This window comes from Aspergillus glaucus (assembly GCF_001890805.1).
Source record: "Aspergillus glaucus CBS 516.65 unplaced genomic scaffold ASPGLscaffold_10, whole genome shotgun sequence".
Taxonomy (NCBI): Eukaryota; Fungi; Ascomycota; class Eurotiomycetes; order Eurotiales; family Aspergillaceae; genus Aspergillus; species Aspergillus glaucus.
In genome coordinates, this window is record NW_019170462.1 from 476,805 (window position 1) to 502,996 (window position 26,192).

The 26,192-nt window shown below is 47.8% G+C and overlaps 9 protein-coding genes across 9 annotated transcripts; 3 read left to right on the top strand and 6 right to left on the bottom strand.

Moving 5' to 3' along the window:
* Window positions 1–27: 27 nt before the first annotated feature.
* Window positions 28–1,055, bottom strand: ASPGLDRAFT_25724 (uncharacterized protein; the record flags this gene model as incomplete). Its single annotated transcript, XM_022543503.1, has 2 exons — window positions 28–921; window positions 951–1,055. The coding sequence occupies 2 exons, from the start codon at window positions 1,053–1,055 to the stop codon at window positions 28–30; spliced, it is 999 nt and encodes a 332-aa protein (XP_022400964.1).
* A 1,170-nt stretch (window positions 1,056–2,225) lies between these two features.
* Window positions 2,226–2,749, bottom strand: ASPGLDRAFT_126084 (uncharacterized protein; the record flags this gene model as incomplete). Its single annotated transcript, XM_022540626.1, has 2 exons — window positions 2,226–2,637; window positions 2,685–2,749. The coding sequence occupies 2 exons, from the start codon at window positions 2,747–2,749 to the stop codon at window positions 2,226–2,228; spliced, it is 477 nt and encodes a 158-aa protein (XP_022400965.1).
* A 587-nt stretch (window positions 2,750–3,336) lies between these two features.
* On the top strand, window positions 3,337–5,403 carry ASPGLDRAFT_126473 (telomere repeat binding factor family protein; the record flags this gene model as incomplete). The annotated part of the gene is made up of 3 exons (XM_022540643.1): window positions 3,337–4,361; window positions 4,442–4,471; window positions 4,524–5,403. The coding sequence occupies 3 exons, from the start codon at window positions 3,337–3,339 to the stop codon at window positions 5,401–5,403; spliced, it is 1,935 nt and encodes a 644-aa protein (XP_022400966.1).
* A 929-nt stretch (window positions 5,404–6,332) lies between these two features.
* ASPGLDRAFT_126139 (sorting nexin-3) lies at window positions 6,333–6,951 on the bottom strand (the record flags this gene model as incomplete). The annotated part of the gene is made up of 3 exons (XM_022540629.1): window positions 6,333–6,361; window positions 6,425–6,746; window positions 6,874–6,951. 3 exons carry the CDS (start codon window positions 6,949–6,951, stop codon window positions 6,333–6,335), a joined length of 429 nt encoding a protein of 142 aa, XP_022400967.1.
* Window positions 6,952–7,838: 887 nt separating this feature from the next.
* On the top strand, window positions 7,839–10,169 carry ASPGLDRAFT_25729 (WD40 repeat domain-containing protein; the record flags this gene model as incomplete). Its single annotated transcript, XM_022543504.1, has 6 exons — window positions 7,839–8,049; window positions 8,112–8,219; window positions 8,278–8,597; window positions 8,647–9,015; window positions 9,075–9,846; window positions 9,904–10,169. The coding sequence occupies 6 exons, from the start codon at window positions 7,839–7,841 to the stop codon at window positions 10,167–10,169; spliced, it is 2,046 nt and encodes a 681-aa protein (XP_022400968.1).
* A 147-nt stretch (window positions 10,170–10,316) lies between these two features.
* On the bottom strand, window positions 10,317–11,129 carry ASPGLDRAFT_313698 (translocon subunit SSS1). Its single transcript, XM_022544046.1, has 5 exons — window positions 11,113–11,129; window positions 10,940–11,052; window positions 10,818–10,876; window positions 10,729–10,756; window positions 10,317–10,610 (listed from the first exon to the last, which is right to left on the bottom strand). Exons 2-5 carry the CDS (start codon window positions 11,022–11,024, stop codon window positions 10,570–10,572), a joined length of 213 nt encoding a protein of 70 aa, XP_022400969.1. The 5' UTR covers window positions 11,025–11,052; window positions 11,113–11,129; the 3' UTR covers window positions 10,317–10,569.
* Window positions 11,130–12,061: 932 nt separating this feature from the next.
* Window positions 12,062–13,371, top strand: ASPGLDRAFT_125961 (RNA-binding protein; the record flags this gene model as incomplete). The annotated part of the gene is made up of 3 exons (XM_022540612.1): window positions 12,062–12,507; window positions 12,563–13,185; window positions 13,250–13,371. 3 exons carry the CDS (start codon window positions 12,062–12,064, stop codon window positions 13,369–13,371), a joined length of 1,191 nt encoding a protein of 396 aa, XP_022400970.1.
* Window positions 13,372–13,957: 586 nt separating this feature from the next.
* Window positions 13,958–19,516, bottom strand: ASPGLDRAFT_25732 (putative DEAD/DEAH box helicase; the record flags this gene model as incomplete). The annotated part of the gene is made up of 6 exons (XM_022543505.1): window positions 13,958–15,560; window positions 15,621–16,789; window positions 16,857–18,749; window positions 18,828–19,168; window positions 19,227–19,322; window positions 19,381–19,516. The coding sequence occupies 6 exons, from the start codon at window positions 19,514–19,516 to the stop codon at window positions 13,958–13,960; spliced, it is 5,238 nt and encodes a 1,745-aa protein (XP_022400971.1).
* Window positions 19,517–19,705: 189 nt separating this feature from the next.
* ASPGLDRAFT_47114 (putative C2H2 zinc finger domain protein) lies at window positions 19,706–22,167 on the bottom strand. Its single transcript, XM_022546593.1, has 2 exons — window positions 20,103–22,167; window positions 19,706–20,046 (listed from the first exon to the last, which is right to left on the bottom strand). The coding sequence occupies exon 1, from the start codon at window positions 21,717–21,719 to the stop codon at window positions 20,139–20,141; it is 1,581 nt and encodes a 526-aa protein (XP_022400972.1). The 5' UTR covers window positions 21,720–22,167; the 3' UTR covers window positions 19,706–20,046; window positions 20,103–20,138.
* Window positions 22,168–26,192: the final 4,025 nt, after the last annotated feature.

A 26,192-nucleotide genomic window follows, 5' to 3' on the forward strand; every position in this document is an offset into this window, starting at 1 on the left:
AATCTACCATTATGGTATCGTGTATTCTCATCTAGAATCAAACGGCCATGATCGATCAGCCTTCTCTACCGTCAACCCATCACCGTTAGCTCCAACCTCCCTCGCAGTCTCAATCCACTCATCATACGCAGCCCTATGAGCATATTCCGCAGCATCCCAGACCTCATTCGGAACCCGCCCATCAGAATCATTGAAGGAGTCCTTGAGCCATATTTTTAGCTTTTGAACAGTTTCAAAATCCTCGTAATCCTGCGCATGTTGTGCGATTTCTTGCTCGTCTGGTGAATATGGACATGTGCTTTGCATTCCTAGGTCTGTCCATCGTGCTGATAATTCCATCAGCTTATGGCGGAGTGCTATAGCACTATCCCTCCGTGTTGTATGGCAGCAAAGGAATGGTCGGTACAGAGCAGGATCAAGGAGTTTTGCGGGACGTAGTTTGGGGATGAGGCCTTTCATGATCACGTCGTAGATTTGATGGCAGATCTTTGCGTCGTTCAGCCTTTTTTGCTCCTCTGGAGTGGTTGATTTGTCTTCTTCTAATTGGTATTCATCTGGAAGGGAAGCAAAATCTGGGGTCTCATTTGTGTATACAAATGCAGGCTCTATGCTCGTTGACTGCCAGTCGATGATACCTGTGATGGTTGTTAAGTCATAGGGATGGACGTAGATGTTCCGCTTATATAAATCGGCGTGGATCAGTGTGGGCGAGGAGGCATTTTGTGTTTGAAAGTCTTCAACTAATCGCTCCAAGACATTTTTGCTTGCTTGAAGGAGGTGAACGTGCTCATCGATTGAACCCTGGTAGGAGAGTGGCTCTCGTTTGATTGAGTTGCTTTGGGGGGTGCGCGAATACCCTGTTTTGATCAGACCGGAGGCGTATTCGGACAGTGTTCTCCCTGGTAATATCAGCACCACGTCCTAATTATTAGAAACATGAAGCAACTCACAAGGACCGCAATCAGGGCTCGGTCCCCCATACAGTTCAGGTTCCCCAGGGCTGCAATTCCAAAACACCGGACTTCAGCTTGGACCAATGAAAAAGCGCCCATCATCAAGATGTATTTTTCTTGACTGCTCAATGGGAACATTTAGAGAAATATAAGCTCCCATATGCGGGGAAATTGATAGATGCTATTTCCTTGATCTGCGAAGAAATGGCCTTGGTACAGAGCATATGCTGTTGCGAGGACATGGAAGGTCATATTTCATGTAACTGGGACCCAGCCACGTGTTTTTGGATGATGTATTCTGAATGAACTGGTTTTGACGGTTTATCATTCCATGCCAAAATCTTTGGGATAGGAAGTGAGGTCTTGAGACGTACTGGAAAGCAGTTAGTACCAGTCTAGGCCGAGGAGTAAAAATAGCTTTTGACATACAGTACTACATAGTAGTAACCTTCGAATTAGTAGTCAATCTTGCCGGGCCTGCAATCTTGATTGGCAATTTTGCGGCTACACAATGCCCCGAATCCAATTTGATAATGAAGACCCGGTTGAAGCCCCCTTCGTTCTTCTCACATGTAACGATCTTAGTCGCTCCTAAATTTGAGTGTAATTTGACAATGGTATTACAGAGCTCGTCGAAATTAAACTGGATGAAGCGAGACTCTCGCTGCAGCTCATCGCGATGGAGCCATCGTCCGCCGGTGTATGAATAAGGGTCGGGTGCTGTTGATACCAGCGAGGCCTATGTAAAAGTCGCAATAAGTATACTCACGAGAATTTGAAGACATTGTGCTGAGGTTTGTTTTAAAGAGGTGTTGGAAGAAGATAAAAGACGCTTGGGGGCACTATTTGCTAAGCTAGGTATACTTAGAATCAAAAAACGGCGATACCCATGTAATGTAATAGATATATTCGTTTTCTTAGGTCGAAATCTGAATTGCTTTATGAATTGCATTATGGAAGATTTCTTGAGAGCAGGGTTAGCGCCTTAAACACAGTGGAAAGTGTGGACTTTTTATGCGGTCGTTGATACGCCAATAACCGCGCTTAGCGCCTTGAGTATGTTTGTCCATATCTCCATGTTTATTGCAGCGGTAATGGTATGTACAGGATGACTTAGGCTGGGAATACTCTCATGAATCCTTCAACCTCAACCAAATACAAAATCATCCATCTGTCAGGCATGCTAGATAAGCAAAGTCACACTTCACACCAGCCTTCCCAACAAGCAAATTCATCAACCAAGGAAAGCCCCAAAAGCAAGCAGGAACCCCATTAAGCCCTCTTCTTCTCCTCCAATGGCGCCTTAGCATCCCCGAAAAACCCCGCCAAGTACGCCACTCGATTCGCAAACAAAAACCCCGTAATCGAGACATTCCCCCAAGTCAACAAGTTCCACCCCGCAACATCAAAAAACGCCTCAGCTCCCATGGCGAGATATGTCACGTAGATGTGTCCAAAGTCCGCGATGGCAAGACAGATGAGGTAGTTGCGCAGAACCTTGGGCTCGGTGGTTGTGTAGCAGATTCCCACGCCAAGGAGAAAGAGCAGGCCGTAGAGATTGGCGAGTTGGTAGGCTAGGGCAATGCTGCTGGGATGGATGGTGTCTGAAATCAAGTTTGGGTTGGGGGCTTGGTCGAGGATGAACCAGTTTAGATCGATTATGGGGAGGGCCCAGCCGGCGATTCTGAGATTTGTTAGTATAGTAGCGTTTTTGTTTCGAACGACTCTTACAGAGAGATGGGCTCGATGACTCCGAAGAGCAGGTGAGGCCAGGTGGGAAAGATGGTCGAGACCATGTTGTCAATGTCAGGTTGAGAAGGTTAACAAGGATTAAGAGAGCTGAGCGATGGATGAGAGAGAAGGAAGAAAATAGATAGTGTGAACACAGGATATTTATCTTCCAGTTCAACTGCTGTGAATCTGCTAAATAGTCAAACAGTAACAAACAGTAACAAACAGTAACAAACAGTAGTGAATGCTTGTTTCAGAAGCAAAAAAAGGCGCTTCAAAAAAAAGTGCTGTATACTCTTAACTATTCCACTGCTTCATAAAGACATAAAGACATAAAGATGGCATAAAATAAGAAAAAAACCCAACAAAGTATCTATGTATGAATCTCACCTCAGCTGATTTCCAAAACCGGCAAAAGTGAAGCCAAAATCGGATTTATCCCGGAAACCGCGCAACTGGCCGTGTCGCACCCCGTACAGCATCATCGTCAGGCATAATAGCCATTTCTACCAACAACTTCGCCACTTGGTGGCTCCAAAGCTATTTATATACGGACAATATGGACGGTGAACGTTCTGATTCTGTTCAGCGTATGCTTATTTATAGCCATATGTGATTGTCTCCCAGCCCAGATGGTGAGACTCCGATAATAATGGATTACAATGGCGCCAACAACTCTTATAACCGGCCCCTCGATGAATCTCTAATCCGCGAACTTCCCCAACTTCAAAATCTTCGCATCGCTCCTTTGCGTCATCCGGTCTCCTCGCGTGGTCTAAGTGTCCCATCGCCGCTCGAGCCAAATGCCAGCGGAGTTCGTGAATCCAAAGCCAGCTCGGCTGCTGTCAGCAGCGGCAGCGCCGGCAGTCATACAAATCTACCCACCGTGACGGAGCTCTCGAACACTACACAGACAAAGAAAAATGATGATTCTATGTTGAATCTGGAACCACCTCCGAAGCCGATTCTACCGGCGTTTGTGAACTTGCGCGCTCTGGAGCGTTTTCCGTATTCCTCGTTTGACGAAGACTCCCACTTAGCGCGCAAGCGTCGTCGTTTGGATGTCCACCCGGATGCTTTTGGAGAACATCTCCAGTTGCCCATTCCGCAGCAGCAAAAAGAACAGCGACCTCCACCTTTCGGGCCGTTTGCTATCCTTAACGGGTTGAATGAGCCGCCGCCAAACGCCGCCCTCCTTCCTCCTATTGAGGCGGGTTCAATTACTCACCTTCTAAGCAAGCCAACGAAAGACGATGCTGTGGTAGAGCCTGCCTTGCTGACGAATAATAATACCACAGAAAGCCATGCCAGTGAGAGAAGGGAAGGGAGAATCGAGGAGATCTTGGCGTCGCCTGTTGATAACAGAGCAGGACATGCTGATCAGAACACCGTAGAAGACTCATACAGAAACAAAGTGAGGGCCAACAAATCTAGTGGTGAGCACACCAAGGATACTAGGCCCGATAAGGGAGCTCCGCCTCCCGCGGAGAAGTCTCCGCAGCCCCCATCGCCTAAGACGCGTGGTCGCTCGCGCAAAAACCTGCGCAAATGGACGGAAGAGGAGACAAGGGATCTTCTTCGTGGCGTCATCAAATGCGGAATTGGTAATTGGACAGCAATTCTGGCCCAGCCGGAGCTCAAATTCAACAAACGGAGTGCTTCCAATCTAAAAGACAGGTACGACATGACAATAGAGTCAATCGCGTTTTTTGTTTTACTAAGGAATTCCACTAAAACTTCGTTCTTTCAATCTAAAGGTTCCGCGTTTGCTGTCCATGGGCATATCGGTATGTCTCACTCTCAGGGCTTCTCCTTCAAACTCTCTTCTGACTCTGACAGGGCTGCCGATCCGAATGAGGCTACAAGGCAAGTGCGTGACAAGCTCGCTGAAGCTATTCAGCGGACGGAGGCTGAGGGCGATGCAGCTGCGAAAGTTCATTTGCCGCATCCTCAATCGAGCAACTCCGGAAGTGATAGAAACTGGTCCGAAGTACGCCCAGTACTTCAAACCAACGACTCGTCCTCATCAGGCTGTTCATTGGCAACAATAAGAACTGACACCAGTACATCGGAATCTGGAATCGGATACTCCTCATCCAGGACGATTTCAAATGAATCCGTATCCACGCTGGCTTCTCTTGTTGTCACAGAGCCTCCTCACACTGTAAAGCCCAGGCGTCGCGCCCGCCGTCCATTCACATCTGCCGAGGATGAGGCGCTGGTGAAAGGATATGCCGTGCATGGATTCCAATGGACGCTTATCCAACAAGACAAACGACTGAACCTATGTCATCGTAGGGCAACGGACTTACGAGATCGATTCAGGACTAAATTTCCTCATGCCTACCGTGAAGGAGGCTCTATCAGCGGGAATTCTTTGCAACCTGAAACCCAAAATCCAAACCCCACGGATGAGCCTAGTCAGGCGACTGGCACGAAGCGAAGCAGGAAGGCTGAGAGGCGCTCTGCGTCTGTTCATCATGGCAAGGCTGATAGTGTCCATCGTACAGATTCAGCCATGCCAGGGCCTTCAGGTTCTGCGTTTCCTCGTCACGTTCCTGCTCCGCAGGGACTTTCGGAGAATTCGATGACTGGTGCATCTTCAGCAGGCCCGTCGTTTCCGTTCCACCTAGATGGTCATTCTGCGACTACTTCGAACACTGAAGCGCCATGGACAGATAATACGCTGGCGCCAATGGTTTGGGATGATATCCCGTAGCGTTTCTCTTCTATCCTTTTATTCTTACTTCTTCGTTTCGTTTCCCGAGCTTGGGTTACTACTTTTGAGTTACATATGATCTGATTATTTTTTTGTAATCATCATTTTCATTCTGCTCCGTCTCATGCATCTCTGCGATTCTAGTTATACCACGGCGCATGTTGGTTCCTGTTTATGCATTGCTTCTTATCTTCGTTCATCACAACTTATGAACAGCATTTTGAAACGATTCATAGGAAATGGATGGCTTACCCTAGGTGCCACTGCTGGCTTGTTTCAGTGATCATCTCGTCAATTGTCTTCTATTACCTTTGCGGTTCTTTCGGGACAGCATTGAATATATATGTCAAGCCAAACACTGCCGTTTAGTCAATAAAAGTTGGCCATGCCTAGTTCTATTCTATGCTCCGCTCTCCGTCACATCACTGACTCGCAATGGTACCACCGCCAACCCTATACGGTATCACACGCCGAGCACCCATTAGTCTGATGGGGCGCGAAGAATCTTTATTTGGCATTGGCCAATTATATCCCCGGGATCCCTAGGAAGTCAATTCCGAGGAGATCCTGCTGAAGTTGAAGATTTCAACATGGTTTTCCGTGCACACACAAGTATAGAAAAAAGTTGTACATTATGCCGCTGGAGTATCAAACACTAAAGACAAACCAATCGAACCTGAAGATATAAGACTAAGAAAACTAAGGATAACACGTGCCTGAATGTAGAAGAGAAAAAAAAGAATGGCGGAGGTCCACCATACGCCATGCCACGTATTTACCGTTCCCGAATGGGAAAACCACCATGAAGAATAAGGAGGACGGGTTGGTTACCGTTGTCGTTTTGGGAGGTAACCTATAAGGCCGGTCCGTACTAGGATAGGTAGCATCGCTGATTCGCTACCGACAGGGAAACGGAGGCGCTTTCTAATTCACCAAGCGTTTCGGTCCCAGTTCGGGTCTACATAATATAATCAGTATCTCATATCCAATCATAAAATCGCGGACTCTGGCCGGAACATACCCTGAATAAAGCTCGCAAGAACTTTACTTCCTGTCTGCAGCAAGGGATGACCCGCAACAATCTGCAAGAACCTCTGCAAACCCTCTCGCCGGTGCTCAATCACGTCATCGCTGAAGCGGTTGGTGAAGACTTTCCCCGGAAGCGGCGGTATTGTGACTCGTGTGCTCTCGCGCTCCAGGATATCTCTAAAGTACTCGAAGTCGGAGTATCGCCGGCGCACAACGGAGTGTTTCAGTTTGAAGGCGGGAATGTTCGTTCGGCAGACGATCTCGTAGGAGGTGTACATGTTACGGGAGGTTCCGTGAGTTTGGGGATTGCGGACCTATTCAGATGAGAGAACTTGTGAGCAAGCGGTGAGAATAATGACGAGAGTCCATGACACTCCAGCGATATCAATCGATGGCAGTATAGGAGAGCACTCATTAGACTCAGGAACGAAAGCGCCTTACTTCAATCTCGAGGAAATTCTCAGGAGGTCCATAGATCTCCTCGAAGCTTTGCTGCCGTGGCTCAGGGACCGCCTGCATTGTGGAATGCCTGTGGAATGTATGTACTCCGTATATCGCGTGAACGTTGAAAGAGGCGGGGACCGCGGGGAAGATTCCAGCTACTCGACAATGCAATGTACTGGAGAGCCGTATGGATGAGATGCGGTAGTAACTACAGTAAAGCGATAGATTGACCTGGCACGGGGAAGCCTGTTAAATGAATGTAGGTTACCGGGCGTGAACTTGCTCTGCCCTGAAATGGCGGGATAGAATGACGATAGCCACAGCCCCGGTTTATTATTGATCCGGATGGGATCTTATCGCAGGTGGTTATTCCGAGGTATGTGCAGTGTTCTTGTTAATGAAGGATGAATGATGTTGTTAGAGGAATTGGATTAGAAGCTTGGCTGAAAGATGTTCTATGATTGTTCAAAAATTCCTAATTCATGCATTCGTTTTACCCTTTTTATGCAAACTGACTCGAGGACATGTACAGAACCCTCGGAGCTGGTAGTCTTCTTACTGGAGTAGACAATCCGATATCATACTTTTCTACTCCGCACTAATGTTATTATTATTATTATTATTATTATTATTATTATATATATATATATATATATTTTTTTTTTTTTTAATCCCAGTTCCTGGGACCTAATAATGTTTCTATCCTTGAATACTTAACCATGGGCGTAGTCGGGGATAAGGCTGGAGTTAACAGGCGGAGAACCCTCGGATGACATAACCGGAAATCGTAGTTAGTTAGCTAACTATCGATAAGGATGCCGCAATCAACAGGACGAAAGCGACTGTCGTTCCTGGGTGACGCATACAGGCATCCTCTTTATTTGAAACTGCCATATTGAATATCTCCCAATTCATTACTATACTTCATCGTTAAATCAGCGCACGACCTCGACCCGCCGATCATGAGCTCTGGCTCTCCACCCGCCGGTGACCAGCGAGAGTCGTCCTCCCGGGAGTCTGGCACTGCATGGCATCCGGCAAGGGAGTGGCTTGATCAAGGTAATGAGGACGATGAGCAGGACTTGGACTACGAACCGTGGGGTGACATGGGCGATGGAATAGACGAGGATATAATGTCGGAGCAAGCGGAGGCAGAATATCAAGCATACCTGGGTAGGTTGATATTACTTTGAGACTCTATCTCCAGGATGGAACTGACGCTATGCCATTTTCAGATTTTACAGGGGATTCGGATGAGAGACTGAGAAATATCGACATCGAATTCACTTTGGATGACGACCCTGAAGGAGAAGAGGACCAAGAAGAGGGCCCAGTTCAACGAGGTACCGATATACCTAACGCTGGATACTCAAACAGGCAATAGCATACTGATGGACACAGTTTCTGCTGCTCGAATAGTCAACGTTATGAGTTATCACGGCCTACGACCTTTCTTTCGCCATAGTCGTATAAGTGACGATGTTGATGACGGATCTGGACATTTTGGCTATGCATCGCGGCGGCCAAGAAGAGAACAATTTCCGAAAGTCCCAAACGAGGCGGGCAGGGAACTCATGGGCTCTGGTGATTTTGGAAGTAATTCACACTACGTTGACGAACTGAAGAAGCGCAATAAGGCACTCGCGACCAGATTGATGTGGCGAGAATTGGGAATTGATGTTAATGGGCCGCGAACAAGGGCAACGCAGTCGATCTCTCAGGTGAATGCTCCGAGACTGGAGTACAAGAACAATGCTAAACGCATCATAGGATTTGATTCCTCGTTCTGTGGCAGATAAAATCATCCATTACGACTCACGATGCTATTCAGGCCAATTCTCTGATGACGGCAACTTCTTCTACTCTTGTGCTCAAAACTTCAAGGTTCGATTATATGACACGTCCAACCCGCACGAATGGAAGTACTACAAAACCGTGGAATATCCATTCGGCCAATGGACCATAACAGATTGCACCTTGAGTCCAGACAACAGGTTCCTAGCGTACACTTCGATCCGGAATCTCGTATGTCTTGCGCCAACAGATCCAGCCGTTCAGTCCGACCCAACCATACTTAATCTATCCGTTCCACCCGGGGAAAGAAGCGAAGAAGAGCCTTATGGTGGTTCACACTTTGCTGTAAGCGCTGTTCTGATCGTAGAACCTAGCATCGTTGCGTGGCTGACATAGGGATGCAGATCTGGTCGGTTCGGTTTTCGGGTGATGGACGTGAAATAGTAGCTGGTACATCTCAGAAAACGGTCATCGTATACGACATTGAGACACGGCAATCCGTTCTACGGGTAGATAACCATGAGGACGACGTTAACGCCGTCTGCTTTGGGGACAACTCGTCACCTCACATTCTCTATTCGGGATCCGATGATACCACAATACGAGTATGGGACCGCCGCTCGATGGGCGACAGCCGTGAAGCAGGTGTGTTCATGGGTCATACTGAAGGACTAACCTACGTCGACAGCAAAGGCGACGGCCGATATGTCCTGTCTAACTCCAAAGACCAAACGATGAAACTCTGGGATCTGCGAAAGATGATGACAACCGCAAAGTTCGACACTATCGACGTCAACAACTACACGACCGGGTTTGATTATCGTTTCGAAACATACCCAGACGATTACTACGAGCCTCATCCTCATGACTGCTCTGTCGTGACATTCCGCGGCCACCGCATACTCAAAACGCTTATACGGTGTCACTTTTCGCCTCCTGGAAGCACGAATTCGAGATATGTATATACGGGAAGTGACGACGGCAAGGTCTACGTGTACAATCTGGACGCGACACTCGCGGGGACGATAGACGTCGGCATGGCCACGTTTAATTCACGGCCACGTGAACCCGATCTTCTGATGAATGCTTATGACTTCAGACCTAGAAGCGGCGAGTTGCTTTGGCGGACATGTGTCCGTGACGCGAGCTGGCATCCGAGTGCCCCTGTACTTGCAGGTAAGTCATATTATGCTGTTCTTGCAGTAATCAATTTAGCAAGCTAACGAGTTCAAGCAACATCATGGAACGGGTGGGGATTATCGACCGGCACCTGTACCCTACATTCATGGAATGATTGTCCTACTGAAGATGAAGGCAACCCTCCTGTTGGCTTGAGCTATGGTGCTAGACTGGAAGAGGAGCCCGATTTCAACGATTATAGGCAGACCATGCAGGCTTTCCAACGCGGAGGGCCTCTTCCAAGAATGAGACACAGGTATATTAGTCCCGACGAGGAAGACGAGGACGAAGACGAAAATGAAGATGAGGAGTCGGAATAATGATTCACGAATACGATTATGACTTGACTGTATATATTAACTCCGTGATGAAGCAGGCACAGGTTGTCTCGCTCTGGAAAAATTTCATGAAAACGCATTATTTATACAAAAATACAAGTAACGAAGTAAGCCATAGTAAAGGGGATATCCCATCACCGCGACTCTCCCTGCCCCGAGCCGCATCCGGCGCCCAAAGAGTATAGTGCTTCGAAGGAAATATGACTTTCAATCCCAGTATCCGTTATAGCCCTCTGCCGATTGTTCCCTAGGATGAGCCCATTGGTGGCGAAATAGGATGAATACGCCCGACGACACGTGGTATCATGATGACTCTGGTCCTCCTCAACTCCCGGTTTTGTTGTGCATTGGTATCAAGATTCGAAAACGACTCGCTCCGCAATTATGCGCCGCCGACAAGGATGTTGTTCACGGGGATGTGTACTGTAATGGAAGTGGTTAGCCCTGTTGTTCCGTTCGCGATGGTCTCGCGTGCTCCGTCCGACATGTCGATAGGTAGGGGTGATGGAATAATCGAGAGATATCTCGGGATAGCACGTACTCAATTTGATGAAGTACCCAATGGCACCCTAGTTGTCTGTTAGTATGCTTTCTGGTCAAGGCGCAAGCGCTAGGGAGAATTGTCCGTACCATGATAAGGAAACCCATTCCGACGGCCTGGCTGATCTTGATGAATTCACGCTGGTCGGCTGGACAGATATACCGGTTAGTCAACGGCACTCGGTAATAATGCGAAATCATGATTCACGTACGCTTGGTGCATCTCTTGACGAACAGCGAACCGTCGCGGACAAAGTCCTTGGGGATATCGGCGAGCTCCTGGAAATTGTCGGACATTATGGCGGGATTTCACGAGGTAGAGAAGGTGATGATTATAAAAGAGAGGGGGAGGAGAGTTATAAGAAAGAATTGAGTGATAGTAGAGAAGTACAAGTAAACAAGGAATTGAATGTCAAAAGAAGGACGGAAGACGATGATCTGGACAGATACGGGGAAATCGCAGAGCTGGCCTGATGGAGGCCGGAGTTTCTATTCCACCGGGCCTCCGGGAGGTCACCAGCTCCACCGGCACCTTCGAGATCGAAGCTCGCTTTCTCTCTCCCATTCCAACTTCCTCCCATCTCTATCCACGTCTTTTTATCACTAACCGCACTTGTTTCTTATTCAGGCTGCCCGTCGTCTGTATTCTAGGTTGTTGCGAGCGGGTTTGAACTCCCTTTGAGCTGTTTTCTCGAATCGTCCGTCGCGTCACTCTGTCGCCTCCTCTCGTTTCCGGGCCCTACGCTAGGATTCGATTCAGGGGATACAAGTTGGCGGATATCCTGTGAAGTGAATTCACAATTGGGGGACTTTTGACTACTGACTTTTTGTTGGCTCCCGAGACCGTCCTTATCAAGGCGGAAGAGCTCGCGCGGCGCCGCATCTGCTGTGGATTAACATTCTCTCTACCTCTCATTATCATTGATCAAGACTTGCCTTAACTATTTTGCTTGTATTTGGTGTCAAAAAAAGAAAAAGAGGAAGGAAGTTTGCTGCGCCCAACGAGCTGTCAGATCAGATATATGGGCCGTCGGATTGTACGTATTATCGTGTCTTTTTCTGTTTCTTTTTTGTATTTCTTCTTGTCCTTTTGTGTCCTTTTTTTGGCTGGGGAATGATTTGGAATCTTGCACTATTTTCAGTTCAGTTCTGTTCTTTGTTTTGGCATGGAAAATTTCCTCCTTTGCTAATGACGACCTGTGTCTGCAGACATGTACTTCCATTGATTCATCGAAACAGAGAAGAATTCAGAGAAAAAACAAGAAGGATTGTTCATACTTCACTACCAAGCAATTAAACATTTGCCTTGAGATTTCGATCTACACTTAAGCGCTATGGCTACTGAGGATGATAACTTCGATATTGACATCTATGGGGATGGTGGCGGTTATACTGCCAACGAGCCAGGAGATGCCAAGCACGATGACGCCGATCTTATTCTAGACGCGCCAGATAACACCCAGCAAGGCAACGCGCAGACGAATCAGCAACAAGCTGGTAATGCCGGAAACGCTACTGCGAATGGACAACAACATATCCCAAGTTCGGAGACTGCGAATCAGGACCAAACACCAAAGGAAACACCAGCTCCGCAGCAAGGTGTTAAGCGACAAGAGGATCGCCCTACCGATCCCGACGCGACGACTGCTCTACTCATCTCGGATTTGTTCTGGTGGACAACGGATGACGATATTCGTGGCTGGGTCAACGAGGCCGGTGTTGAGGATGAGCTCAAGGACGTAACGTTCAGCGAACACAAGGTGAACGGTAAAAGCAAAGGGTGGGTTTATCAACAGGCTCTTTGCAGGCAAATCAAGCTGACAGACACACAACAGACAAGCATTCATCGAATTCGCCACAATCCAAGCAGCAACAGCCGCCAAACACAAAATCGAAACCGTCAACGCAACCGGCCAAACACCACGCAAGCACTCCCTCACCTACACAAGCCCCCACATGAACCCCTTCCGCACCCTCCCCAAAGACGCCCCCATGCGCAAAGACAACCAAGCCCGCTCAGCATCCGGCTTCAACACCCCCACCCCGAACATGAACTTCGGCATGAACAACATGGGCGGCAGCGGAGGAGGCTTCCGTGGCGGTCGCGGCGGCTTCAACAACCGCGGCAATATGAACAACAACATGGGCTTCAACCGCAACTTCCAGAACCCCATGGGCGGTTTCCAAGCTGCTCCGATGGTTGGCGGTTTCCAGCCAAACCCCATGGGCGGAATGCAGAACTACGGCTTCAATAACCGCGGGAACATGATGGGCGGTGGGATGCGCGGTGGTCCTGGCGGGATGCGTGGCCGTGGTGGTGGTGGTGGTGGTGGTATGGCGGGACCGAACATGATGGGTATGCCTGCTATGAATCCCATGGGTGGTATGGGAATGAACCCGATGGGCGGCGGCATGAACCCGATGATGGGCGGAATGGGTGGAAACATGGGTATGCAGGGTATGTTAAAACCCCCCAGAACACGCAAGGCTAGGATGAGTATCGCTAATAAGTATGCTGCCAGGACAAGGCGGTTTCCAAGGTCCCAATACGACTTTCAACCAGGGCTTCTCCTTCCCCAACCAGGGTGTAGGAGGAGAAGGAGCATGGAACCCTCACGGCGCGAAGCGCAGTCGACAAGAGTAAACGCGAAACTTCTGATCTCGATCTAAACACAGGAAAAAGTCCAAATCTCATCTTTGCCGTTTATTGCTCACTGCTTGCGGACACTACTAGGACCGGATTATTATAGCACTATCTTTTTTCTTTGCTTTTTCATATATTTCCGTGGTTTCGGATTGTTTAATTGTCGTCTTTCTGTCACATTTCTAAGGGGTACACGGGGAACTTGGTCTTGTTTTTTATTCGGATATTTATCTGCGTTTTTCTTTTCATTTTTTCAGGGTGTACTAGATGAATCAAATCTTGTTCTTATCTTGTTTTGCGGGTGTCTTTGGTGTTTTTTATCAATTCTCTTCTTCGTGTAAAACTATTACAATTGTCTTTTGTGGGGCTGCTTGTTACTTTTAGGATCTTATAATTCAATTGCCATCTGGAATGGTTAATTGTGATTTTCTAATTTCTATTTTAATCTAAACCGATCTAGAAACACTTCGACACAACCGGAATCCAGTGCCCTAATCTCACATACAAATCCCGCCAGTAATTCTGAAGTACTCCCAAATCTCGCCCCGTAAACCAAGCGAGCGTGAAGAAGGCCAAAACGAGCAGATCACGCAAAAATAGCATGGAATTTCTCATCAAACTCGATCTTCAGCTCCCTGAATGCCTTCAGAACCTCTTTCGAGACTACTAGATTCTCTTCCTCAGGCTCATCGGAATCTTCAGTTTCGGGCTCGTCTTCTTCGGCATCACTGCCATCATCCCAGTTGTCGAGCAGTTCGTCGTCATCATCTTCCTCGTCATCATTGAACTTTCGGATAGGAGCGGGTTTGGATTTTGTCTTCTCCGGTGATTTCTTGGTATCAATGGGTTGTTCCTTGGTTTGTTCGCCGTCAGACTCAGCACCCTCCTCTTCGTCCTCTTCTCCATCATTACCCTCTTCATCACCCACCCCCATCGGCTCCAAAACATCCCCTCTCTCATCAATACTCGGATCAAGATACGACTCCAACGCCACAATACACGTTGCCAGAATCAGCGAGAAGTCATTCAACAAAAACCACGCATCAGACCTCGAGATGTGATTCGCAACCTCGAGCGGCTGCAGATTCCCATGACAGAAGAAATCGTACAAGTACGCGTTTAACGGTGGCATGCCGTTGTCTGGGTAGACATTCAGCTGAGGAATGACGCTTTCTTCGAGGAAAACTTCGGAACGGACAGTACTGCAGAGATCTCTGATGCTGGTGAATTCGTCGCTATGGCCTGAGAGGCCGACGAATGGGGAGCGGTAGAGATTCGGGGATGAGGAGCCTAGGGTCTGGCTGAGGGGTTGGTTTCCGGAGCCGCCAACTGAGAGGCCTGTGAGAGGGAGGTTGATTTCGGGGGTTTGGAGATGTTGGTCTATGTATGTTGAAACATAGGCGGTGTATGTCTTTAGGATTTCGTTGTTGTGTTTGTGGATGACTTCGGCGGCTTCGGGTGGGATGTCGGGAAGCTTGACTGCAGATGGAGACTTGATACCTTCCTTGTTCTTGAGGAGTTTCTCGTATCTTTTCCCGAGCGTTTTGCGGCCGAAGAGGTGTGCCAGTACGATCATCAACGTTCTCAGCTTCTGTTCGGTGTTCCCTCGGTTAGCACGGCATACGGTCTCGAAATATCCTTCGCGAAGGAGAGCATGGAACACGAAAGCGCTGTTCTCGGTATAGTATAAGTGAGCAACGCTGCGGGCGAGATAGATGGGCTCCCCGTGTCGTCCCAAGAGTTTCTGACGACGCAGATATTCGATAGAAAATCGGAGATGATGGAGCACCTTGTCCCTTGAATCCACACCACCCAGGCATAACCTTGGCTGTGCAAGCAAAGAATTGATAGCTTGAACCGCATACGGCGATTCATCAGAGTTATGCAGAAGGATACACAGACGCAGCACCAGACTGGTTGTGATAGGGAAATGGCCATTCAGGTCGGGCAGTCGTGAGCTTATCAATTGGTACGCTTTGGAGAAAGATATGCCATGGAAGATAACGTTTCCGAGAAGGTCGAAGCCACGACGTCCTGCTCTTCCTGATGCTTGACGGTAGTTCAGCGCTGTCAGGAAAGGGCTGTCGCCGCAGAAGACGACGGTCGAACAGGGCATGTTGATACCCAGCGCGAGGGTTCCGGTAGCTACCACAACGCGTAGGAAACCTCGACGGAATAGGCGCTCGACCCTGCGAAAGTCATTAGAACTTGAGGCGCAAAATGTGATCTGACGGATTCCATTCACTTACAGATGACGGTACCGCCTGTTCAAACCCGCGTGATGAGCACCAATGCCCCTTGTCAGAGCTTCGAGAAGGATAGGGTTGACATTGAATCTTTTCAGCTTGAAGATCTCGTCCTTGAGTTCCTCCCAGTCTTGTCCACGGATTCCGGCAAAGGAGAACTGTTCCAACGGTCTTTCAGGATCAAACCCATCGAAAGAATGCCGCTCATAATCAGCCGGATCCGGATTCGACTCGTCCGGTTTCCGTCTCTCTGCCACACGAGCTTTCTTTTCCTTCAATGTCTGGTACTTTTGGTATTCTGTCATTCTCTTCTTCCAAGCTGGGCCATCTTTGTAGGCTGTCTCTGCATCGAGCAATTTCTTGAGTATGGACTCTGCAATTTGCTCGCAGGTCATTCGCTCGTAGTTGAAGAGCAACGCTGGCAATGCGTTTTGTTGATGCAGGCTGACAAGGAGTGGGAACACGGAGGAGCACATATCGTCTTTTTCCATTATAGCTGTTTTCTTAGGAGGTCGGTCGAATGAAGAGAATTTCGAGTCAAGGTCTTCCCGAACTTTGTTGAAGGGCGATTGTGGATCCATCATCCAAGTAGCCAGGTGACTTTTGAGACGTCGCTCCCACTCAAACACATCACTCCTCCGAATGAACGAAGACATGCAATTTTCTGGACGGAGCGTTTCGGGGACGGGGAACTTAGCAGACGAATGCTTGACCATGGACTCCCAAAGAACATAGCAGTCTCGAGGCTCGAGGGAAAGATCCTCTGTCATCTGGCGCTGCGCATTATGAAGGCTAGTCACAGGGTGTATGGGATGCAGACCCTGTACATGCTCAGATTCGAGCAATCCCTTATGTTTGGCTCGAGAAAGCCCCTGGAAGTCGACCTTCTTTGGTGGAGTGTAGAAGTACTTCCTGAGATCCGAGTACCGCTGCCCGTATTGGACAAGCTTCAAGTCGGTGCCTAGAGATTTCTGCGTCACAGATAGCCAGTCTGCAAACTCGGTTGGGTTGCCGACTGTTGCAGAGAGAGCAATGATGCGGCATGGAGCGAGCAACAATAACTGTTCCCATACAAGGCCATCATCAGCCTGACCAATCGAGTGGATTTCATCGAAGACGATACACTTGACGCGAGGGGCCCAAGTTTTGGCATTGACCGGTGACAGTAGCATCTTCAAAAGTTAGCCTGATGAAAATATTCAAAGAGTAGTATCAAAAGGAACGTATCACTGGACTTACAATCTGAAGCATATGCGGAACAGTCACCAGTATTTGACACTTCATCGGATCGTTGAACCGTATATCACGAGTATGAATCGCCCACACAGACTGCTCACTATTGCGAGGATACGTCTTCCTAAACCGCGCATGAATTTCCGCAGCAATCTGGTTGACCAACGCTTTGGTCGGGGCAACATAGATCAACACTCCGGTATCATCCTCTTGGAGAACCTTGGAGATAGCATGGAAACTGATGAAAGTTTTACCTGCACTTGTTGGCGCCACGACAAATATACTGTTGTTTTGGTCCAGTTCATCAAGGACATCACGCTGCCACTGATCCGGCTCAAATGCAACCCGTTCGTCTGGCTTTGCGCCAGTCTGACGATCCATCAAGGGACCGCAATGGAGCATCTGGAATTGCTGAAAGTTGAGCGGCGCGCCTAGCTGCCCTGACTTGATTGACCCAGCTCTGGGAGTAAATGACAGAGAACGACTTGGTAGGGTAGACGAAGGGTGCGGAACATCTGGAACATCCGGTACTTGCAGCTTTTTACACAAACTTTGAAATTCCTGGTAGCATTGCAGAGTCATTCGAGCGACTTTCTGTCGGAGAATTCGAACCTGGTTCCAGGTCTCTGTTGCCAATGCCGCACGCTCTTCAGTCTCGCGTGAGCCTTGGTACTGGCTAATCAGTAGCGACAGGAGATATAGTCGTGCTTCGGGTTCCAGAAAATTTCCTTTCCGGTTGTCGAGCTTCTCGATGTAGGACTGACATTCTTCGATCTGAAGACGGGGTGCCATGGTCTCTATTTCCTTGACTTTCTTCTTCCAGGAATCAACCCACGATGACTCTTCTTTCGCTAATTTCTTCATCTCGTTCACTTCGGCAATTTTCTTTCCTTTGGAAGACTTGGCAGCAATCTTTTCCTTGGCTTGTGCCTTGCGCAGTTCTGGGGAAAGAACAGATTGTGGTTCAAGAGCATTTCCCTTGGCATTGGTAAGACTCTTTGCATATTTTTCCATGTCGCGAAAGCGACGTTGGTTCCATATGTTTGGATTGCGCCACTTGGTATAGGGCTGCTGTGGTGGATTTATGGGACGTTTCGGGCCAAGTGGCTTCTTGTTGTGCCAATGCCTGTCGTCACGTATGGCGTTTTTGTAGGTCTCTATATGCGAGTCATCGACCGCCACGCGAACACTTGCCAGATGGCTGTCGAAGACTTTGTGCTGGAAGGGCAGCAAGGCCATATTGGTTTTTGGATCGTTGGTAGATTCTGCGATTTCGTTTTGGTCTCCAGAAAAATGGTTGACTTGGTTGTGGACAAATTCAGAGATATCTTGGTAGCACTTCAAGATCGTGCTATAGCTACCCTCGAGCTGCTTGCTGAGGTCGGCTTCTCTATCTGTCCAGGCAGTGTTGAGAGCACAAGAACGAAGAACCCTGCCGTCAATAAGGTCATGGATGTCAATCTCCCAGTCGCACTTGATAGCATTGTTCCACTCGAGACTCCGTAGAATTGCACTTGCAGCCTGACAGAATCTATCCAGAAAAGCATCATGAGATTCCGGGTCGGGAATCTCATGGACTTCCAGTCTTCGCTCATCCAGAGACAGAGATTTGAGACATGCCAGGTGAAAAAGAACCCTACCGGCCATGCACTTTGTTTCTTCGTCTGGGGTTTCCAGGAGAAGACGCAAGAGCGCAGCAAGGCTAAGTGCTTCTCTCATCGACATGTTTAATTTCTGGTTGTCGCCAACAGAGATTGCCAGGCTCTGGAAACTCTGAGTGCATTCGGAACGCGAATCTGGCTCATCCGTGGCCGCGACTGCGTCCTCTTCCACTGTATTTTCCTCGACTATTTCCGAAGGAGGTTTCAAGGAACTCGCTTGGATGACCTTCGTTATGACCTAGAATCCGATACACCTTCAATTAGCAATCTATTTCCCCAATATAGCATCCAAAGCAAACAGCGGACAATGACAAACCTTAATATCTCTCCACTCAATCTCATTGATAACCGCAACATCCAACCCAGAAGCCATGATATTGGCAATAACCTTAAGCATCGGCTCAACAGATGGGACATTTTGCCTCCGCAGCGCTCCATTATGGCACATGGCGAAGTAAACGCTGTAGGTTTGTATGTGCTGCTGAAACTCTGGAGAGTCTGCCGCGGGGAACTGGTGGACTTGGATGTCGGGGTTCACTTTCTGGAGATACGTCTTCAGGTGCTGGTAGATGACTTCTCTTGCTAAGTTGTATTTTGAGCGGTAGATATCTTTGGATGCGGCGAGAGAAGGGAGGTCTCGGTTTTCTAGGAAGAGAACTGATGAGCGTCTGTTTGTTTCACGGGTTTGGAAGGAAGTAGGAGAGCTGCGACTTACCGTCGAAGAAGATAACGTGGAAGTTGCATTTCGTAGACAACAGCTTCGATAGGAACCTCTCCACCATATAAACGGCATGAAGCAATTGGAATCCATCTAATTATCGGTTAGTCTGTACTCCACGATAGCTCCTGATTTAATCCGTCGATCTTACCTTCAAAATCCAACGCAGAATCATCAAGACACTCCAAGACTAGAGAATCGCCTTCCAAGCAGAAAAGCTCTCTTCCTGCGTAGTCGCTTACCAGGTCAAGATTCCTGGAATCGAGACTGCTATACCATCCTTCCATAGTTTCGCAAATCTTGCTTTAGAGAAGGCTGGCGGGTTATGAAAGTGTAAAACTGAAGAGAAGTAGGATACTGGAAGGAAGACGGAAGGAGTGAGGTGTAAGAAAAGTACGAGAGGAGGGGTAGTAATCAAGAACTTTTTTCTTTTGTTTCTTTTCTTTTTTTCTTTTTTTCTCCCCGGGACAATTTGTACAAATACTTATAGATTATTGATTGCAGTCTTGTAAACAATGGTATGTTCTATAGTAGTAGTAATGTTACTATAATACCCAAAGAATAGTTAATAAAAGCCGAACAAGAAAAATTCAAAGGCCCCACAAAAAACCCCATTAATGCATCCACAGCCATACATAGACATTTGCACCCATAATATCAACCCCAACATGAACAGCATTATATGTCATGATATGGAATCAAAAACATAACCAAAAAAACAATATAAAAAGCATAGCAAACATGATCGTTATAAACAAGAGGTATTTCCGAAAGAAAGCAGCACATCGTTATTCGTTACAAGACATATAAAATAACCCTGAAGAAAACACCGTTAGCTCAAATCTTAGAAGAATAGGGACTGCAAATTCATACCTAATAATATCATCAACATCACTCATGAATCACAATTTATTCCAAAAAGCGGGAAGCAGCAAGCCAGAATGGAGATGACTTTTCGCTAGTCTCGCATTCAGCTAGAAAGGGCTCAATAAGTTGCTTCCAGAGCCACTGAGGTTCGAGGACGATAAGGTCAGCAGCAGGTTTTGGTAGCCAAGTGAGATTCGGTTTCGGATCCGAAACGGATATGTCGACGTCTTCGGTGACTTCGGTCATCCGTCGAGAGCGTGCAGCAGCAGCGGACTGAAGCACAAGTAATTGCCTGACAATGTTTGCTTTCTCTCGCAACTTAGGACGCCGTTCTTTCTTGGCGAGATGTGTCGAGGCTGAGGCTTTAGCTTGTGGGCAAGTATCCCCGGACTTGTGGGCAAGTGCTTGTTCGGAATGGAATTGGTCGGGAGGAATGCCCTCCGTGAATCTCGTTTCCGCTCGGGATGGTCTCTTCGTTTCGGAGACATGAGGGTGTATATTGCTTGGTCGAGAACGAGGGTCGATCGACGGTAGGTCTCCGGTATGAAGCAAGCCGGAACCTGGAGATCGCGGCTCTGATTCTTCAAAGGAGAAAAACGGACTTTCTGCGTCAGAGCTTGCCGATGATGACCCATCCGAGCTTGTGCCATCCTCAGATGTCTCCTCTCCGCTAGCGTCATGGGCCCCTGCAGCACAGCGAAAGTTGCAACCGGTGCCTGAAGAGCCAGTACCGGGAAAAGACGAAAACTGCGCTCCCATTCCGCCAGTAAAATGATCTTGAAATGCTTTGTCGAAAATTTTTCCATCTCCCCCGCCCGAGCCACCGTTGTTGCCGTCGTTGTTACCATGGTCACGACTGCTTCTCCTGCTCAAGGGATCGCTCACCGTGGAAGGTATGCGACAATGACTGGCTATGCACTCAAACCATTCTTTCCAAGAGCTTACTGTTTTTGGGCAACGCCAGCACGCCCTTGGAGTCGGCATTTGTACTTTTAAGGGTCCTGTCATGCCGGAGGAGAGCGTTGCTGACATTATGTGACCTGTTGATCTCAACCGATGCAGCCTCATCTTGTCCTTTCGGTACAATATGACTGCACAACCAGGTACATGGCAGCGATATTGATATCTAGGACAATGCTTGTGTTCCACATGGCGCTTGAAGGTCCCTATACTTTTGTATACCCACTGTTTCTCTTCGGGGCATAGCAAGCAACGATATCGGTCATGCTGGCTGGATATACTGGTAGAGGCAGGCGGCATGAGAGCCGAATTCCGGGGTATGGCGTACGATCCGATGGTGGCTTCGACTCTGGTCAAACAGGTTTGGAGAAGACCTCTTACGCGATGCAACTGGTCCGTGGTATATTGGAGCGAAAAATCATTGAATCTTGCGTCGAAGAACTGGAGTTCGTAGCTAAGGTGATCTAATTGTGAGGACGGCGAGTAGGTCTGAGATGAAGGCAAGGATGTAGGTTGCGAAAACTCCGCAAGAGGATCTCCTGTACTGAAAATAAAGTCGGATGCAAGGGTAAATGCGCTATCACTCCCTCGGCGACTTCCACCGTAGCCTGGAAAATCAGGAACCTGGAGGGAGGTACTGCCTCCGTTCGGGTTTGCTGCCATTGTGGGAGGCCTTAGAGGAAGGATGGCCGCTGGGAAGAAGTACTGGGACAGTCCAACCCGGATGGAAAGAGGTTATGAGAGCCAGAGAAGTAAGCAAAGTGGGAGAATCAATTGCGGAGCAGAATAAGCAATATGACGAAGAGAGGCACAAGGCTATGGAGAAGGCAGAAAGAGAAGGGGGGAGGGAAGTAGTCACAACCGCACAACCAACTAGCAAAAAAGAAAAGAGAGAGAAGGAAGGAGAGGGAGAAACGAATGGGTTTATTGCAAAAGAGTATAAGAAAGAACCGGAGAGGAGCAGAAGATGAGCTGAGAATCTAAACGGCGCACGCTGGTTATATAAGTTTCCCCATTCATCACAGCCTCAATTTAACACCGGGGCAGTGAAGGAGTAATCCGAGAAAAATGAAAATTATGTGTAATTACCAGCTTCCGAGAGAAGGCAACGGGCTTATGGTGAGGGCACTTTAACCCAGAGACCTTCTTGGCTGATCCTCCCAATGATTTGGGCAGAAAGATGCCGCTTCCTCGCCGAATAAGATCGTCCGCTAGGAGGACTATTCAAAAGGGTCACTATGTCATGCTCAACCCACTGGGGGAACTCCAAGCAGCCAGACCCACTGGAACGAGCTAATACAAGCATCTAATTGGCAAGAAAAAGAGACGCCACGGCGAGAGCTTAATTGTCCTTTGCTTTCTGCGCCGCGATGTTTTTCTCCATGAAGAATACAATGTTACTGTTGAGGAATCCCTGGAAGCATTACTGTTGTCCTGGGCTCTTTTCCCCTTCACCCTGTACATCTTTTGGGCAAATTCAAACTCTGTCGCTAGCCCACTGCTTGAGCAATCACCCTCGGGCAGCGTAATAATGGCCATTGACGTCAATGGTGCACTTTATGGGTGCCGTGTAGGAATATTCAGCGGGCTTCAAGCGAAAGAGCCCACATACCCATAGCTATTGTCCCGTACCGTGCTCTTAATATAGAACGCTAGTAGTGAGGGGTAGCTTTCACATCATGCACTGGTATATTCTCGAATATGGGTCTCTGGTGCGGATCGACGGCTTGAAGACGGACAGCGGGGGCCGACTCTGGAAGTGATCTGTATGTTCCGGCGCGTGTGCATCTGCTCGGAGCAGTGAGAAAACGGACGACGCAGCTGCCTAGAAAAGCAAATACATGTTGTCAGTACTCTGTACAGAGTACGTCATCAGGTACAGAGTACTACCGATGATATTGAGTTCACGTGCAAACCAGTGGTGATCTTGGGCGACATCCAGAAAAGTGAGGCAAAGACAACGATGGCGACACGGGCTGGAGGGCAAAGGCTCGCAAAAGGATGTGGTGCTTGTAGTTATGGAGGGTATCTGGCGAAGAAAATGAATTTTAGAGTAGCGGAGGACGCCGTTCTCCGGGTCCGTACCGACCCGTATCCGAAGACGAACCAGAGATTCAATCTGGATCGGGACTGTATCTCGAGCTCGGTGCACAGAGATTTGTAGCGAGTCAGTACTCCCCTGTACTCTGTACTTGTGGCTCAATTGCCACTCATTTTACTGTAATAACCCGTATTTACCATACTCCCTCTCTCGTGACTACTGGTGGATCCCTCAGGATGACCAGATTGGGTCTAGGGATCGTAGATGAAACAGGGGACATATCCTGACGAATTACATTAACGAAGTAATCCAACTGTCATTCCTGCCCGCTACCAATAAAAAGACCGCAGATCTAATAATGCCTAATGGACTGGTTCATTGTCGAGTATTATATAGTTATTGAATACAATATTACAAAGACTATTACAGAGGCTCAACAGTCCTCCCCGCACTCAATCTTATCAGCGGCAGCTAGTCCTGATTAGTACTAGCGCGAACCTTATATCAGAGTCTTGAATAATGAACACTTGTAACTATGGCTCCAGTTACAATTCATTCCTTCTCAGAGATGAGTGAGAGGAGAGATTCAATAAATCAAGGTTCAACAAATCAATAAATCAATAAAACTCTGACCGCGCGTAAGCCACACTTCGCGCCACCCGTGGCTAGGTGCCAAGATGATGATGACGAATGGTTCGCAAAGGCAGCGACCCACTTGCACTCCGTACATATCAGACAATATAAGAAAAAGAAAGCATAAACTTCCCCGCCGGTGTTAGTCGCCGAATTCGGGGTTTAATCCATGATGATCCAACAATTTATTTTGTGTTCCGGAGAAAAATGGGCACGGATTCGTTGGCTATTATGCTCATGTATTCTGCTATGATTCACATATAGATGCAGGTACAGAACGCAAAGAATGTTCCATTATTCGGGCCAGTTCGAGAATCACCTGTCAGGTTGACATTGACTCATGTCGATCAGAGAAGACAACAGGTAAAACTCATATTGCAGAACTCAAGTCTTTCAAAATGCAGCAGCTGACATAGTCTATGTTTGCATTAAATAGCATCACTTGTACAAAGAGAGATCATCGATAAACCCGAAACCGAAGAATCACAATGCTCGCTCGTCCCAATTCCCAAGTATTAACCAAGCCCAAAGTATCCCTGTCCAACGCCCAAAACCATCGAAAACCGAAACCGAGTACATCATTATTGCGCCCATGTTGTATGCTGAAGATATCGAACAATGACAATCGTCAAGTATGCAAGAAGATCGAGGATTGGTGAAGCAATCGTCGCAAGACATATATCACTTCTTGTCCATCATGGCCGGCGACCATGGCATGTCTTTTCGGTCCTGGTTTATGAAGACATGCAGCATGTGAGACGTGTTTTTCGACGACGGCGGCTGCTGGGGTATTTCTGGGACTCTGGGGTTGACGGGGGATGAAATATCGCGCTTGGTGTCACGCTTGGTGTCCTCATTGACCCATTCGCCGATGTGTCGAAGATCTCTGTTGGTATTCATTTTGAGCCGTATAGTCTTTGGAGAGAAGATCGTAGATGGAGCAAGAACACGATGCGTTAAGCAGTGGGGTACGGACAATCAGAAACAGTACGGTTGGCTAATGACCAAATTTCTGAGGGAGGGAAGGTATGAAGAACTGGATACGATTAAAAATAGACTGGATCGTAGAGGGATACCCGACGCTTTTATATGTGACCAGAGTGCAATCACCTGGTAAAATTCCCAACGGGGCAAAAGGAGGGTGCCATTGCAAAAGCCCATTCAGACTCTGCAGTGCCCGGAAATTCCCAAGCCGAAGAAGTAAAGAAGAGGTGAGGGAATGGTACCGCCAGATTTGCCCGACTCTGGTTTGTCCATGGTTTCTTCCTGCAAAGTAGGCGCAGAGGATGGGCAGCCGGGCCATGGTCATTTTGCCTTGAAACCATATTATACAGGCTTTGGCAAACATCCTGAGGCACTGTAGTGGCTTAGCGTTTTGGAGGATGAGTCCATAGCAAGCAAGCAGTACTCGGTCATCTTTCGTCCCACTGATCTTCAGTGCCTTGCACAGACTCGACAAGCACATAGGCGGGACTACGCGTGATACTTGATGGAGTCAGGCACCGGGAAGTAATCGAAAATTAATAAAATAAATCCAGTATCGATTTCTCCAGCTCTATCTTTTTCCATATCTCGATTTTCCCTTTTTTCGACGGGCGTTCATCCGGTGATTTGCTTGCCCGTCCAGATCATTCCGGCAGCCTCGTCTCAACGAAATGGTCTCGCCTCACTTCAAACCTTGTTAAGGGTAAATAGAGGGAAAATTAAAGAGAAATGACGGTGTGCAGGGATGCCCACCATATCTCTGCTTTATTTTTATTCGAAAAAAATTTTTTTTTTGCCCTCTCTCTTTCCTTCATTTGGCGATTGCAGGATCCATCCGATATATCGATGTATAATTTAGTCCCCGGAAACCTTATGGACCAAGGAAAATCTGCAATGATTCCCTACCGATTAACTTCCCGTAACCTATTTTTCACAATGCAATGAATCAATAAATGCGCGAAGCATGACAGGGCCGAGATCGAATATTCTTTCCGTAGGGACAATCCTCGTCTTCTCGCACCATCTGTGCATTTTATTGATAATAATCAATAGTAGCAGGATTAGCGACCACCAGACTACGCCCTGCAGTTAAAGTAAAAGTAACCCCATCAATCTTCTATACTATCCTGGACAGTTGAGACGAACAGGGATCTACAGTATCTTCCCTGACAGTCGGCATACTAGGATATATGCACATATGTCGCAGAGAGCATGATGCATAATATATACAAACAACCCGAACACGTGGGTCTATCTCTTTTTCTCTTCCTGGTCAATGCGAAATGTGACAGTGAAGATTCTAGATTCCTACGATATGCGTATTTTGTTCCGAGAACCCACGTCATTTTCAATAGCTTGGTACAAACCACCTCGAGGTACTTCTGCATCACCTGCCTAAAAGTACTTGTACTTTTACCCGATGCCCAAGTTCTGAGGGCGTGAGGCAATGCAGTGCACTGGTCTGAGATGCGGTGTAG